Source organism: Dermacentor albipictus, unplaced genomic scaffold (assembly GCF_038994185.2).
Source record: "Dermacentor albipictus isolate Rhodes 1998 colony unplaced genomic scaffold, USDA_Dalb.pri_finalv2 scaffold_15, whole genome shotgun sequence".
Lineage (NCBI taxonomy): Eukaryota > Metazoa > Arthropoda > Arachnida > Ixodida > Ixodidae > Dermacentor > Dermacentor albipictus.
The window spans coordinates 8,976,843-8,993,457 of NW_027225569.1; the positions used below are offsets into that span (position 1 = coordinate 8,976,843).

The 16,615-nt window shown below is 49.8% G+C and overlaps 1 protein-coding gene across 2 annotated transcripts; it reads left to right on the forward strand.

The window, feature by feature from the left end:
* The first annotated feature begins 12,023 nt into the window (after positions 1 to 12,023).
* On the forward strand, positions 12,024 to 16,058 carry LOC135914126 (uncharacterized). Of its 2 annotated transcripts, XR_010568209.1 has the most exons (3): positions 12,024 to 12,081; positions 12,704 to 13,133; positions 15,520 to 15,941. XR_010568209.1 is itself a non-coding variant. In XM_065446882.1 (2 exons), the coding sequence occupies exons 1-2, from the start codon at positions 12,263 to 12,265 to the stop codon at positions 16,035 to 16,037; spliced, it is 1,389 nt and encodes a 462-aa protein (XP_065302954.1). In that variant the 5' UTR covers positions 12,030 to 12,262; the 3' UTR covers positions 16,038 to 16,058. The 2 variants fall into 2 exon arrangements, 1 of the variants encoding a protein (XP_065302954.1); XM_065446882.1 differs by having other exon boundaries at positions 12,030 to 13,133; positions 15,520 to 16,058.
* Positions 16,059 to 16,615: the final 557 nt, after the last annotated feature.

Sequence of the window (16,615 nt, forward strand, 5' to 3'; positions counted from 1 at the left end):
CGAAACATACCCTCTAGGGCCGCGGCGGGTGCGACAGTAGGGGCGCAGCCGTGGTTCAGCTGATGTGTCAGCACGGGTTACAGCTATTAAACGACCCCACCTCCGCAGCTACATTTGAAAATCATTATAATGCCAGTTGCATTTACCTTACCATGGTGACTTCTTCGATGGCACCTTTAGACTTTGAGTGGGACGTTAGTACCGAAGAAAGCCTTGCAGAACACAAACATATTGAATTAGGATTTAGTTTGCAACAGCCGCCTCCGTTGAAGCGTTTGACGCTTGCAGGCCGCGTCCGTGTCCTCCAGGTCCTTCAGGACATGATATGGTTCTCGCAGGTTCAGTGCGCCGCCCTCCGCACCGGTGATGCCCTCGAGCTCATTATCAATAAATGTTATACTATCTACAACAATCTGATCCGCCGTAACTCTCGATTTACCAAATCCGGCCCACGGATTTGGTAAGTTTGGTTCCGGGGCCCACTCCTGATGGACCTCGGAACTTGGTGTGGAAAGAAATAAGGTACGTGCCATGCGCCGTCGTTATCAGCAGGCACGTGACCCGGTCATGCGCGCCCATTTACGGACCCTGTTTGCTCGGGCGCGGGGCACATACAGGAAACACATCGCCCAGGCACAGGAGAGTGCGGTTAAGCGATATTGCCAAGAGTGCTCGAAAAGGAATATCTTTGGCATACCTTTTCAGACCGCATTTCGTAAACTTCGGCCGCCAATACATCTACCTGCGCTTACCCTCCCGAGCGGTGCGAAGACCACGGACACACTTCAGTCAGCGGCTCTGCTCCTCCAAGCCCAGTTCCCGGCGGACGACACGCTACAGGATAATCCTCTCCACGCGGCCATTCGACTGGTCGCCAGCGGCGCCGCGGTTAGTCGCACGGAGGACAGGGCCTTTACTCTTCCTGAAATCGAACACGCGATTGCGCAGGGCAGGGACGGTTCCGCCCCCGGTCTTGATGGCGTCACTCTTCCCATGATCAAAAATATTTTTCAATTTCATCCAACTTTCTTCCTGTTTCTCTTTAATTCGGCTCTGCAATTGGGTCATTTCCCTTACTCTTGGAAGAAGGGCCGTATTATCTTTCTTCCTAAACCCGGTCGGCCCCCCGACCAGACCTCCTCTTACAGACCCATCGTCATGAATTCCCTTCTTGGCAAAATTCTAGAACGGCTCCTCAATTCTCGCATTTATTTTTTCCTCTATTCCCACGACCTCATCCATCCTAATCAATTCGGTTTCACACATGGGAGGAGTGCCGTCTTGGCCCTGTATGCCCTGAAAGAGCGGCTCTTACACCTTAAACTGCAGAAGGCACCCGCTCTGATCGTGGTTTCAGGGGCGCTTTTGACTCAGTGTGGCATCCGCTGGTGCTTTATTTTTTACAAAAACATGGATGTCCACGTAACCTTTTTAGTTTGTTAAAGAGTTTCCTTCACGATAGATTCGTGGTTTATCGCTCACGCTCTGGCGAGGTGTCTACGCCGCATACGCTCGGTACACTGTAAACGAAAATAAACCCACCTGGGAGTTTTTAACAGGTGATGTGCCCTAAAACCTCCCCTCCTCCACTATTTACTCCGATGTATCGGAGCAAAACAGCGCCATTCCCTCATTTCACTCCGCTGGCTAGCTGCGGGAGTATTAGGGCGACATGACGCGATTTTACTCCGCTTAAAAATCTTGTTCTCCCGTAAAACTCCGACAGGGAGTTTTAAAAAACTCCCCTCCGCCGAAAGAATTTGGTCACGTGGCGCTTCCCATGAGGCTGTGCGCCTCGCCAGCGACCGGGCGCATTCGGCGGAGTCGGCAGTGCTCATGGCTGACGGTTTGTTTACATGTGCGAAGTGTCGTTCCGTGACAGCGTTTCGTCAATTTGTTTGCCGTATTTCCTTCCAGAAAGTGTTATAGGCATGCCTGCAGCTCGCTCATTTTCAGCTTCAAGTACGTTAGCGTGGATCACTTTGCTGACAACGATGAATGCAAGAGCAACGTTTTCAAGTGCAGAAAAAGGCTTATGTATACCTCGAAGCTGCTCACTGGCTCATGATGTCGGCTCAAGTTCTGACTGTGTTTTCGTGCTGCGTGACCCTGGCTTGTGTTCTTCACTACGCGAAATACGAATTTTATGCCCTTTTGGGTACATGCTGACAACGTCCGGTGCAATGTTTGAAAGGACCGCGTAGCAATGGCAACAGCAGCCACTGCTCGAGCGACGACATCCGTGCTAGTCGCACATGAATGGCGTAGCCGAAGTTCGTTGCGGTGCTGTGTTGCCAGTGAGAAAGATCGGAGTGCAAGCAACTGTTTTTATGTATCTGCGAACGGATATTCTCACCCGAAGAAAAACGGTAGGACATCAGTATGCGTACTGTAAATAAAGCTTCTTATTGAGCGATGTGCATCGAATTGTTATCGCGCATGTAGGTTTTGGTCACGTCGTTGCTTCCGATATTGCATTAACATTACGCTCTATCCTAGACACTGATTTAGACGCATGCCTGCTGGCTCCGAGTTTAAGGATTCACTCGACAGATCAGCGATGTAGCTCCTTTTCACAACCGAGAGATATTGCTCGGACGCGGAGCAAGTAGTGCGGTGTATAAAATGTATGACTGCGCATTTTTCGGTGTTACGTCGGCTGCTGCGGGTCATGCTCACACGTAATAATTTGTTGCTACGCTACCAAAATATCGCAAAAATTTAGTTTTGCTATGAAGCTGAAGCACTTACATTTTTCTTGCTTACTGTAACTAACGCACTACTTTTTGGCCGCGAACGCATGCAGTGTGCGAAGTCGCTCCAGCACTAAAAGAATGGCTTGCTATTTGTGAAAATTTACGCCAGTAACTTTTTTCTCTCGCTATTCTGAATTAACAGTTTTGTGTTGATTAGGGTATTCTGTTAATATCAGAGACGCACATCTCGTATGAACAAAACAGCACGGCTGCTCCCTAGGCGGTTACGAGGCACACAGTATCGTGGCTATATAAACTGGCACCGTCGCTTCTTGAGTATCGCGTGTACGTGGGATGTGTTTCAAATTTCTGCATTGGGCGTTTCTGAAATGTTTATGTATGTCATGATATATGTGCTTTCATTGACTTGTTTCGTCGAATTTGACGCGGTCTCGTTTGCATATTTCGAAATTTGACCAGCAGCCTCTGTATGTAAAGATGTTCGCGCAAAGTCACGTGATGCCTCCTTTTATACTCCCGTTGCACCTCGAAAAAACTCCGTCCATTGCAAAGCAAGAAAGATAGAAAAGGTAGAAAACATAACTCCCATAATTTCACGTTAAAATTCCGCTCGCACTGAGTAAAAATTCTACTCCGATCATACGGAGCATAATAAACTCCTAACCGGGGGGTCGCTATAGGACAAGCGTTATACTCCCACCTCGGAGTTCTTTCCGTTTACAGTGTAGTCCTCAGGGTTTCCCGTTGAGCCCTCTCTTATGGAATATCGTAGTGCGTGGCCTGTTGGACGTTCCAGTTCCACAGGGTGCCGTAATACAGGCCTATGCGGATGACATCGTAATCACCATTCCGGATAAGAACAGGGCGGTAATCGAAAGATTGGCGGAGGCGGTTCTGACTTCCGTAAGTGTCTGGGCGCGGGAGACACGCGTCCACGTTAACACGGCCAAATCATTCTTCATAGCGTTTCCCCACGGCTGCAACTCCATGAGTACGGGTGCTCTTCGCGTGGCTGTGGGTGATGACCGGTTGCAGCGGAAAGAAAAGCTCAAAATTCTTGGCATTGTATTCGATTTACGATTAGGCTTCAAAGAACATGCGGATTATATCCGTGAGAAATTGGAACTAATGGCTCCTAAAATTACGACATACATACACATGCATCATTCTATAACTCCCACAGCGCTTCGAACTCTGTACAAACAAGTCGTGCTTCCGGTCATCACCTACGCGGCCCCGGTCTGGTGGCCAGAATTTCCTGACAGCCTCTTAAAGGCCAAAATTATATCGTTACACCGCGTTCCCCTCATTAGTCTGACCGGCGCATACCGTACAACGCGTACATCGGCTTTACAGGTCTTATTGCGAGCGGCACCTCTGGAGTTGGAGCGGCTTCGTGCCGAGTTCCACCTATTTCTGCTTCGACGGCCCACCTGCTATGGTCCTGAATATTATGTGCCTCAAATGGTTGATTTTCCTTACAATCCTTGGCTCGATCACCCAGCCGATAGATACCGCTGTCCCTTTGAACGACTCAGCAGCGCGGAGGTGGCCAGGCTTGCGACTGAATAGGCTTTACATATTTACACCGACGGCTCATATTCCGAGACTTCTGCAGGGGCTGCGTACGTCGCAATGGCTCCTAGAAATAGACTTTTAAAAATCGGTAAATTTAAAGTGGAACAAGATGCTGGCGCGTACTGCGCGGAGGCCATTGCGTTCCTCGAGGCACTTAATTATGTGACAGTTTCGAGGCATAAGGCCTGTTCGGATGTATTCTGATTGCCTCTCGTTGTTCTCAGCGATCGCGGTACTGCGGTCCGTTGATACCCGTGTAGTCAACATTAAGAAAGTGCTCAGTCACTTATCAGCTTTTACAGATATTAAATTATACCACGTACGGGGTCATTCAGGCGTCCTAGGCAATGAATTGGCTGATGAGGCGGCAGCGAGTGCCGCAAGATACGGCGTATCGCGCCGTGCTCCTCTCTCTATCCGTTCTATCAGGACCAAATTCTATAGACAGATGGAAAGTGATTGGCAACGCGAATGGGCCACTGAGCATGCCAGTACGGCAACATTTTTGTTGATACCTACAATCAAATCTATCCCAGCCTTTTTCCCCCATCATAAATCCATCGCCCATATTATTACTGGCCATGGTCGTTTCCCATATTACCTTAAACGCTTCAATCTCGCTCCCCATAATTTGTGCAGCTGTGGGCTGGTCTGCGATTCTTTTGAACATTACCTGACAGAATGCCATATTACGGCCGCGCTCGCGAGGCAGCTCTCGGGCGTGCCGGGGGGCCGTCTTGGCGGGACCGCGTACCACCTTCTCTTGGGGCCCAAGCACAACCGGGCAATCCTTATTCGAATGGCCCACCTTATTTGCGCTTCGTTGCCGGATTATCCGCGCGGCAGCCCGCGGGTGGATGCGTCGTAAGTCGCGCTCTCTGCCCCGCGCTTCTCACACTCATTCTGTCATCCTTCTACTTTCCCTCCCCTATACCACCGAAGGCGTTTCAGTTATAAACGCGGTTGGGCTGCAGTGCTTCGTTCTACACGTAATGGCCTCCTGTTCTGGATGGCCCACTATGCCTTCCTTCGATGTACGCCGGTAAAATCTCGGGTGTTAACGCCAGGCCAGACGTGCGTGCCCAGTGTCTTGGCTGACACTGAATCCAGCCGCTGGGACGGCCATCGACTTTGCTCCGGCAAAGGATGGGTCAGCATCTACTGTTGCCAGCCTCTTTCCGTCATTCGTGTATACCCGGACGGCTGGGGGTCGTGGCGGACCCTTACTCCAGCGCCTTGGAGGGGCATGCGGGCGGTGCTACTCGGCTGCCAACGTCGAAGGCCCTTTCCGCGTACACCGTACTCTTCTTGCACCCGGCCAGTAATCTCACCCAGGATCACCCACACGTGTGATGAACAACGATCCGAATGCATTTTGAATGTTTACGGTGGCAGCGTCGCAGGTAAGGGTCCTGCCTGCTCTCCGTCATACAAGCATTTTGGCACTGCATGCCCAGACTGCGCTCGGACAGGCGCCTTACCTTTATTTTGTAGGGCCTATTGGCCTTAGCTGCTACCATCTAGACCACGTGTCGAGCACAATCAATTCGTGTGCGCGGGCAGCGAGCGCGCCGTCGCGTCCGCGTTGCGCGCTTTCCCGGCGGACATCCGCAGGCAACCGGAAAGGCATCCTCACAAGGGCGACAGCCAACCGCTTCAATACGCAACATGTACGTTCTTATACGTTTTGCGTAGCCTAGCCTCTGTTCCTACCTTCAGCAGCCGGTAGTAATCTGCCTGTTTCTTTGGTGCGCGTCCCGCGGGGGTGGCCCTTCGGACTATTCGCGGTGCCGTAGGGCTGTGCAGAGGCCTCGCGGTCCTCCCTCACCAGCGTGAAGGTTTCATTGTATTATACAAAGTTTGATCCGTATTGGCTAACTTCTCAGCCCACAGTAGGCACGTATTTCACGCGTGTTTTTCGGATCACTTAACCGTGTGTCACCGCAGAAGTTCCGTGCTTCTTTCCATTCCTCTTTTGTTTTGTTCTTTACTTTCATTCTATTGTCAAACAACGGTTGGATGCCGCGGATTTCTGCCTCCCTTTTGTAGGCTGTGGATGGGAGGGGCGGCTGCTGTTCTCCCGGCACACACATGGGTGGGGCTTACAGCAGGTACCTAGCTCGCTGTCTATTGGCTACGCTAATCCGCACCACACATTCCCTCGGAAAACAAACGAGACACGGCACAAAATCTGTACAGTAACTCGCACCCTGCTTCCCAGACGGTGTGTGTGTGGATGGGAGGGGCAGTCATCCGCACCGAAAGGGACGCCCATAACCCAGTGGCCCATTCCGCAGGCACCATTGTTCTTCTTTCATTTTGGGTACAAACTCTTGCATTCATATTCGATTTCACATTACTCTGCCTTGTATCATCATTGCTCCTTCCTTTGCTCGTCTATCGCCTATTCTGCTGGTCCATACTTATTGGACCAGTAGAATTCCCTTTGACTCACTCTTTTTCAAGTTTTGCAGTGCTTTTCCTGAGCCCCGGCATCTCGCCTTTGCTGCATTTGGAAGTACCAGGCCGACCCAAGCTACCAGCACATCGGGCACTTGGTCTCTGTTCTCTCCTCATCCTTGTCACCATCTACACCTTCCATGAATAAACGCTTTATGCGGGGTTTTCTGTCCTCGCTGAAGGAGTCAGGCCATCTGCAGTTGCCGTGCCCAGCTTTTATTTTTCCAATTGGCTTTTCCCTCCACATCCGTATCTTGGGTTACCACCCCTCATTTTTTAATTTTAATTGGCTTTAAACCCGTTACTGCTCCTATTAGGTACGGGTCTCCCCACTTTTCTTTAGTTTGTTTTTATCTTTGGGGAACAGACGAAATCCGGGGCGGTACATCCGCCACATGGTGGTAATTCAATAGCGCCAGCGCAAGCTCCTTGCAACAAACAAGGCGGAAACCTCAGTCCTGGATATTTTCTTGTTTGAAGGGGCTGAGGTAAATGCGAGGACGGGTTCCAAGAAGCATTTTTGTATGGCGTTTTATGAGAGTGCGTGACTGGACTAAGGGGTCAAAAGGGTTGCCACGTCCAGTTCACCGTATATGGCTCACTAGAGGCCAACAGAAAAAGTGTACTGGGGCGGAACACCCGCCACATGACAATTGGATAGCGCCAGGGCAACCTCAGCCCAACAAACAAGGCGGAAACTTCAGTCCTAGATATTTTTCTTGTTTGAAGGGGCAGAGTTAAACGCGAGGACGGGTTCCAAAAATAATTTTTGTATGGCCTTTTATTAGAGTGCGTGACCGGACTAAGGCGTCTAAAGGGTTGCCACGTCCAGTTCGCCGTATGTGGCTCACTAGAGGCCAACAGAAATAAAGTTTACTGGGGCGGTACATCCGCCACATGGTAATTCAACAGCGCCAGCGCAAGCTCCTTGCAACAAACAAGGCGAAAACCTCAGTCCTGGATATTTTCTTGTTAGAAGGGGCGGATGTAAACGCGAGGACGGGTTCCAAAAAGGATTTTTTATGGCGTTTTATTAGAGTGCGTGACCGGACTAAGGCGTCAAAAGCGTTGCCACATCCAGTTCACCGTATATGGCTCACTAGATGCCAACAAAAATAAAGTTTACTGGGGAGGTACACCCGCCACATGGTAATTCAACAGCGCCAGCGCAAGCTCGTTGCAACAAACAAGGCGGAAACATCAGTCCTGGATATTTTTCTTGTTCCAAGGGGCAGAGTTAAACGCGAGGACGGGTTCCAAAAATAATTTTTGTATGGCCTTTTATTAAAGTGCGTGACCGGACTAAGGCGTCAAAAGCGTTGCCACGTTGGTATGCCAAAAGCGTTGCCATACCAACAGGCGCATTTCTGCGGTCACCACCTGGTGCTGAGTTGCCGCAGAAACTGAGAGCAGCCTTCAGTTCAGCGAGACTAAACGGACGGTTATAAAGTTCATCTGCTGCGCATTTTCGTTCAAGGCGCTCTCGCTCTATGCGTTCCTTGAATTTTATGAAAGTTGGCGCATAGTGTGATGCACTGGAAATATTTTGAAAATGCTTGCCCAGGGAGTCTGCCTGATCTCTCATGGTGCCGCCTTGAGCCTTTACTAAAGGAAGCGGTTGTGTTTCCCTGCCCTTTAATCTGTTTACCCTGTTCCATACCTTACCCTCATCCTTGTACGAATTGATGCTACATATGCTACCTTTCCCAGCTTTCTGCTTAGCACGTCGTCGTGTTCTCCTGCCCTGTGATTTTGCCTTCTAGAATGCAATTAGGTTCTCCACATTTGGTGATCGACGAAGCCTGCCCCATGCCCTATTCTGCCTCTTTCGCGCTTCTTTGCAATCTTCGTTCCACCACGGGAAACGTCTTTTGGATGAAATACCATTTGTTTGTGGTATACACTTTTGCGCTGCGTCGATAATAAAATGAGTAAAATATGATACGGCATCATCTATAGTATAGTATTCTAAAAAGTCCCGCGGTAAATAAGTACATTCTTGAAAACTTTTCCAATCGGCTGAGGCTAATTTCCATCGAGGGACATGCGGTGGAGAATCATACTGTGTTGTTAAGTATAGAGTGACAGGGAAGTGATCACTTCCAAAAGGATTCTTGATGACATCCAATTTCAGGTCACACAGAAGACTAGCAGTACCAATTGCTAAGTCTATAGATGAGTATGTGTTGTGATGCACACTGTAATAAGTCGGCTCCCTCTAATTAAATAGGGATGCACCGGATGTCAAAAGAAAATCTTCTATCAGCCGACCTCTCGCGTCACAACGGGAATCTCCCCACAGGGTGTTATGGGCATTAAAATCACCCACGAGCATGTAGGGTTCCGGAAGCTGGTTTATGAGGTTGTAGAAGTCTGTTTTGTGAAGGTGATAGTTTGGGGGTATGTAAATGGAGCAAACAGTAACCAACTTATTAAAGAGAACTCCTCGCACTGATACTGCTTCGAGGGGTGTCTGTAGGGCTACATGATGACAAGCTATAGACTTGTCTACGACAATTGCTACGCCACCGCACGACGCGTTAGCCTCGTCACGGTCTTTTCTGAAGATGGAGTAGTTACGAAGAAAGTTTGTTTGTGTGCTTTTCAGATGAGTCTCGTGAACACACAGCACCTTTGGATTATATTTATGTAGGAGTTCCTTGACATCATCTAGATTGTGAAGAAGGCCCCTGACATTCCAATATAATATTTGTGTATCCATAGTGAAAGTGTATGGTGATGTGTGTTAAAGAGAGGAAAGCTATGTTATCCCACAGGAACCTTGCCAGGCCCTGTGATGCGGGATTTGCCTTTTTTAGGCAGCTCCTGAGAGCTTCGCCGATCCTTCGGTGTCCGAGACGCCGATACACTTGATGTATCCATCGCCTCCATAGAGGCGCTGGATGCCCGCTCGCGGTGTACATTCGCGGGTGTTTCGGGCTTCTCTGTGCGAACAGAGGCCCTAGAAGTCGTGGAGCCCGCAGGACCGGTGGACTGCTGGCTCTTGCTGGGTTGCGGAACAGCACTAGCTGATCCCGCAGTGGGGTCGAGTGGCGCTACCGTCGGTCCACTTAGCGTGGTCCTAACGGCCGCGAGAACCGTTGTGGCACTGCCCCCTGCCGTGCCACGTCGGAGAAAGAAGGCCCCACAAACGAGAGGCGTTTTCTGGCTTCTTTGAAGGAAATATTTTCTTTTACTTTCCGCGTGATAATTTCTTTTTCTTTCTTCCATAAGGGACAAGAGCGAGAGTATGCCGGGTGTTCACCGTCACAATTTGCACAGTGGGGAGGATCATTGCAGTTATCTGCAGGGTGCTCATGTGATGCGCACTTTGCACAGGTGGCACGGCCCCTGCAGCTCTGAGAGCCGTGACCGAATCTTTGGCACTTAAAACAGGGTCGGGGGTTTGGAATGTATGCTCTTACATTTATTTTCATGTAGCCGGTTTCGATTTGTTCAGGGAGTGTGCTCGTACAAAAGGTAAGTATAAGGTGTTTTGTCGGACTTTCTTTGTCGTCACGTCGGATCTTAATTCGCTGAACATTCGTAACGTGTTGCTCTTTCCAGCCTTCTAGGAGCTCTGTCTCAGTCAGTTCCAGCAGGTGCTGATCTGATACTACCCCTCGTGTACTATTCAATGAACGATGAAGACTTACAGAGATTTGGGTGTCGCCAAGCGAGATGAGCTTTTGCAGATTTTCATGCTGAGCTTTATCACGGACTTCAAGGAGAATGTCACCACTGGCCATTTTCGTGACTTTGTATCCTGCACCTAGGGTCTCAGTTAGGCATTTCGCGACAACGAAAGGCGATACAGTTCTTACGGTCTTGTCGGGGGTTTTTCTGTGAATCACGTGGAAACGTGGAAAAATTTCAGTGGGCTTATTAAAGAAGTTGAAACATTCTTCGGTGCGCCCTCTTTTTGTGAGAGGGCGATTAGGAAGCCTGGGGAAAGAAGAAGCCATAAAAATTGAAGTAATTTCGGCAGTGGTGTCAGCCACCCACCACAGAGCCCAACAAGGGGACGTGACAGGCCTTGTAAATAAACGAGGCCTGCCATCGCCAACTGTACACAACCACTATAACGAAATATGAAATAACCGAGCTTGGTTATTTCACACAAGGTTAACCCTAGCTGCCAGAAGGATAAAAAATTCAGAAGTGAGAAGAAGACAGGAAAGCTGGAAAGTGAAAGGCGAAGGGTTGAAGGAGAGAGAGACAGGAAAAGGCAACTACCGATTTCCCCCGGGTGGGTCAGTCCGGGGGTGCCATCTACGTGAAGCAGAGGCCAAAGAGGTGTGTTGCCTCCGCCGGGGGGCCTTAAAGGTCCGAACACCCGGCATCGGCTCAACCCCCAGGATCCCCCTTTCCCTGGACACGGCTAAGCCGCGCACGGCTACACGCGGGAGGGTCCAACCCTCGTGTGCTCGGGTACGTGGTGTCGCAACACACCAAACGCCTGCTGACGCAGACGCCCCTGCAGGGGGCCTTTTATTAGAATGCGTGACCGGACTAAGGCGTCAAAAGCGTTGCCACGTCCAGTTCACCGTATGTGGCTCACTAGAGGCCAACAGAAATAAAGTTTACTGGGGCGGTACACCCGCCACGTGGTAATTCAATAGCGCCAGCGCAAGCTCAGCCCAACAAACAAGTGGGAAACTTCACTCCTGGATATTTTTGTTGTTTGAAGGGGCAGAGGTAAATGCGAAGACGGGTTCCAAAAAAGATTTTTGTATAGCGTTTTATTAGAGTGCGTGACGGGACTAAGGCGTCAAAAGGGTTGCCACGTCCAGTTCACCGTATATGGCTCACTAGAGGCCAACAAAGAAAGTGTACTGGTGCGGAACACCCGCCACATGACAATTGCATAGCGCCAGTGCAAGCTCAGGACAACAAACAAGGCGGAAACTTCAGTCTTGGATATATTTCTTGTTAGAAGAGGCGGAGGTAAACGCGAGAACGGGTTCCAAAAACGATTTTTGTATGGCGTTTTATAAGAGGGCGTGACCGGACTAAGGCGTCAAAAGCGCTACCACGTCCAGTTCACCGTATATGGCTCACTAGAGGCCAACAGAAATAAAGTTTACTGGGGCGGTACACCCGCCACATGGTAATTCAACAGCGCCAGCGCAAGCTCGGCGCAACAAACAAGGCAGAAACTTAAGTCCTGGATATTATTCTTGTTTGAAGGGGCTGAGGTAAACGCGAGGATGGGTTCCAAATATAATTTTTTGTATGGCATTTTATTTTACGGAGCACTTGCACGAGCGCGCGTGCAAGTGCTCCGTCTGGTCAGCGTGTCGCTCTCCAGGATATTCGGCAAAAGGTCGGTTATTTTGGCTATCTGCTTTGAAATTTTAACTCGGGGTTAATTTTAAACGTGTAGGGCCTCCATTCGACGCGGTGGTTGGGTTTAACTAGGGCTATTTTATTAATTTAGTTCATCGCTTGTCAGATGCTGCCCGTTGGCCGGGTATGAGCCATGGCGCAGCTCGGTTGCTGTAGCCATGCCTAACACAAGGCAAACCCATGCCATCTCCCCGTCCCCGAAGCGCCAAACTGGTGTCGGGCATTCGCCGCGGTCACAAGCGTCCGATTTTTCCGAGGACGGGGATGCGGTGATCGAGAGATTCTGTCAAATGATTGATAAAATACCGGAGAACTTGGAAACCCAGTCTCCGGCTGGCGGGGAAGAGGAAGAGGCCCTATCCTCTGTATCTGAAACCACTGCTGTAGCCGTGACGCTTCCCGCGGGTCTTGGCAGCCGTATCCAGCGACGCATCCGCGATATCGAGGTTGAGATTTTAACTTATTGCACGGCTACAGTGAAGAAGGTGCCTGTAGAGGCTCGCAAGTTTATCATGTCCAAAATCTTTGAGCTGGTTGAGTACTGTTCTGACTTGAGGGCGGACGCGGCCACGGAGCGCGGCGCGGCGCTTGCCTTGCAGGGGCAACTCGTGGACGCGCGTCGCGAGAATTCGGCCCTGCGAGCGAAGCTGCATACCCGGCCGACGGCCGCCCTCCAGGACGACGACTTCACGGTCCTGGGCGAAGCCTCCCATGCCGGACCTGACTCCTCCGTGCCCGCTGCTGACGTCGGTGCTGTTGGCGGCCTATTGGGGATGCCGGCGGCGGGGTCGCCGGGCGGGCGCTCCTACGCGGCGGCCCTCGGCGCGGGCCTTGCGCGTGCTCGTACGGGACGGCCCGTTGCGACGGCGCCTCCGGCGGTGGCGCGCCCGACACACGATCACGTGGCGTTCCTGACGCCGGTCGCCCAGACGGCGACGCCGGCGAGGGACGTCCTTCGACTTTCGAAAACGAATATCGATCGCGGTGCCAAGCAGATCAAAGACATCAGCGTGCACCATACGCGATACGGTTTGACGATTTTTTCCAATACCAAGCAGTCGTTAGACAACTTACACCAAGCCATCAAAGATAATTCCGTTACCCGTGCCTCTCTCTTAGTTCGCCTAGGTGAGAAACGCAATCCCCATGTCAAATTTAATGGAGTAGACCCGGACATCGCACCCGATGAATTTATCAAAGTGTTGAACGAGCGAAACGAGCGGCTGAACATAGATACGGATAAATGCAAGGTGCGTGTCACGTTTCGCGAACAGGCGGGTACGAGCGCGTTCGTGACAGAGGTCGATCCCGACGGTTTCAAGCGAATCATGCAGCGGCCTCGTTTATCGGTCGGGTGGACGACGATTGTCGCAACGGAAGACTTACACACCGATACAAAAATGCTTCCTTACTTTCTTTAGAACTTTTATCAACATCCTATCAACTTTAGTAACATCCTATTGACTTTTACTTTTTAGTAACGTTTGTCAAAAGAAAGTTGGTTACTTCTTTTCTAACTTCAGTATGTAAAAAGAAAGTTACTAGAAAGTTAAGACACACTATTTTAACTTTTTAGAAACACGATTCAATAGGAAGTCAATAAAAATAATTATGTTCCTAAAGTACATAACCCAAGTTACAAAACATGCATGAATATTATTCAATAAGGTTAGAATTATTCAATGAACATGGCTGGTGCAAGACAGTTTTGTTTCAAGGACAGGTGTGAGTTTCCACAATTTTCAATAAACTTTCTAGTAACACTGGTTACTAGAAAGTTGTTAAAAATGATTTAGTGAAAAATGAACATATAACAGCATCTGAACTATAAATTAATATGCAAAGACTGGCTGCCTTTAAAAAAAGATGTTTTTTTTGCACAGTAACTATTTTCCTAATTTTTAATCAACTTCCTAGTAACAGATGATAGTAAAATGTTCATAGAAAAAAATTGCTTCTAATACCGGACGCTAAGAGGAAATATCGTCTCACCAATTCAAGATGAGGGCACATATTCTCGAAAACACGACAGCTAGTGCCATGGGTAGCGTGTATATGAGCGGTGATCATGAATTTGTGCTCAGTAGGTGTCAAACAAACCCGTAGGCCATGCACATCGCACTAGACGGAGCTGCACGGACGGCGCGCTGATCGGCTCGTGTTCGCGAACTAAAGCGGGAGACATACGGTCCGATTCGGTGTCCGATCCGGCGTCCGACGCGCCGAAATTGCAGCCCGAATCGAGGTGTCTTGCGGTGCCGAAGCGCTGGATCGGACGTCCGGCGTGCGACAAACCGGGCAAATTATCATCGTCCGACGTGTCCGACAACTGCACCGTCGTCTGGCCGCAGCCAATGGCAGCGCGGCTGGCACGTGACGTTCCCTCCACGAAGGCGGTGCTGGCTGGCCGGTTTCTCGCAGTTATTCTTTTTCCTTGCCTGCTGCAGTTTGTTTCTGACATGAAATAGTTACCAGTTCAGTAAAATTATCTCGAACGTGTGCCTGTTATGCAAACCAGCGCCTTGTACACTAGCACTAAGCTACTGGTGAGATCGGGAGCCGCGACGCGAGGGCATTTCGCGAACAGACATCACACACCGACTGTCTGAGCGAGGCCGCTCGCTTCGCTTGCACGTTTGCCCTTCGCAACGACTGCGTCGAGTAAACCAATTGTATTTAATTACGGCCGACCTAAGTGTACAGTGTTCATTGTTTTGGCAAAAATAAGCACTCTTCGACGAGCTCAGGCTGGATCGCAAGCGCCGTCGGCTGCATCGTCCGCCTAGCTATGCCTACCGGCCCTATCGCTGGCTTTAGAGGAGCCGTCAGTGGACAGCGCGTCGTCGTGAAGTGTTCTGTCACTCACAGGGGCATAATTTTATCGACAGCGTTCGCGTAAAGCGAAGCAGTGTTTTGCAGAGTTGTTTATATTGCGTTTCTCGACGTGAATATGAACTCAAGCTGGGGAGCTGGATGTGGGCGGAGCTTACGCGCCGCTCATGCCGTAGCATGCAGCGCCGCACGTCGGATCGGACACCGAACCGTACCGCGTGTGTCTGTATAGCTCGCTCATGGTTCGGCTGAAGTCCCCGTATATTTTTTATAAATAAGGAAGCCTACCTAGGCACTCTAAACACAACGATTGGGGCCTAAAAGCCTCTCCGCCTCCCGCTACGGCTTCCTTTGAGTGACAAAGTCTGATCTCGAAGGCCGTGCTTTTGCAACCTGCAATTGCGGATCTTGAAGGCAACATCCGCTTAGTCTTTATTATATATACATTTCCTTAAACTTCGTATCACAAAGTACAACGTACGCACTTTTGGACCAAACAAATCTATTAAAGACTCTATCAAATGTTATCAGGAAAAAACACGCGATTTTTTCATTTAAGATACATTTTTCTAAAAAACCGCAGAGTGGAGCTACTGCAGTTTGCCGCGGGGGCACCGCGCTGCACTCGCCGCCGCAGTACCCGTGTCGTCCCTGGCTCGGTACTGCACTACCTTCGGGTTCGGCCCGCCATTCCTTTCCGGAGGTCGCCGCTATGTACTGTGCACCATGCCGTGTGTACTGCGGCGCACACACCGTGAGAAGGACACGGCAACACCGTCCAGCTCCGTGTTTGTGTACTTCCGTGCACTGGTTTTTTCTTTTCTCTCTTTCTTTCATTTTCCCTTTGCTTTTCTTTTGTTTGTTTCTTTATTTACTCATTTCTTGCTTTGTTACTCTTTTATTTTTATTTTTTTCTGTTCTTTTATCATCTTCATGGGCGTGCCCATGCCCTCACGTCTCCGCCTCATTTATTCAGTAAACCATAGCCCTGTGCGATTTTTCCAATTGGCTTTTCTTCAAAAACAAGGTCGCGGGATCGAATCCCGGCCACAGCGGCCGCATTTCGATGGGGGCGAAATGCAAAAACACCCGTGTGCTTAGATTTAGGTGCACGTTAAAGAACTCCAGGTGGTCAAAATTTCCGGAGTCCTCCACTACGGCGTGCCTCATAATCAGAAAGTGGTTTTGGCACGTAAAACCCCAAATATTATTATTATTCTTCTTCAAAAACATGCGCTTTGGGTATTAATTCACAACCCCTATTCATTTATTTTACATCGGCTTTAAACCTGGTATGCTTTTCTGCAGGTACAGGTTTTCGCCACCATTTATTTTTGCTTTGCTTTCGGGAATGAAGGGGAAGTAGTCGGCCGGGGCGGTACACCCAAGGTAAATGTACCTGGTAGCGAAGCTTCCGTAGGAGCCCATACGTTCAAAACATGGCGGTCCATCGGCGGTCCATGGGGCTTAGCGCCATCTGTATGTGGTGGGAACACTTCCAGCGGAAGAAAAAATAATGTGACGCCATGTCCGTTAAAAGCAGAAGTGACGTCATTTTGTTTTCGAAGGCGCGAAATTTGTTTTGTTGTTCTTCCTTTGGAGCTATATACTCGAATGCCCTGCCATTCGACTGGATGGGCGTTTCGAGCTTTCAGCGTGGAAAGCGATGCAGGAAAAGG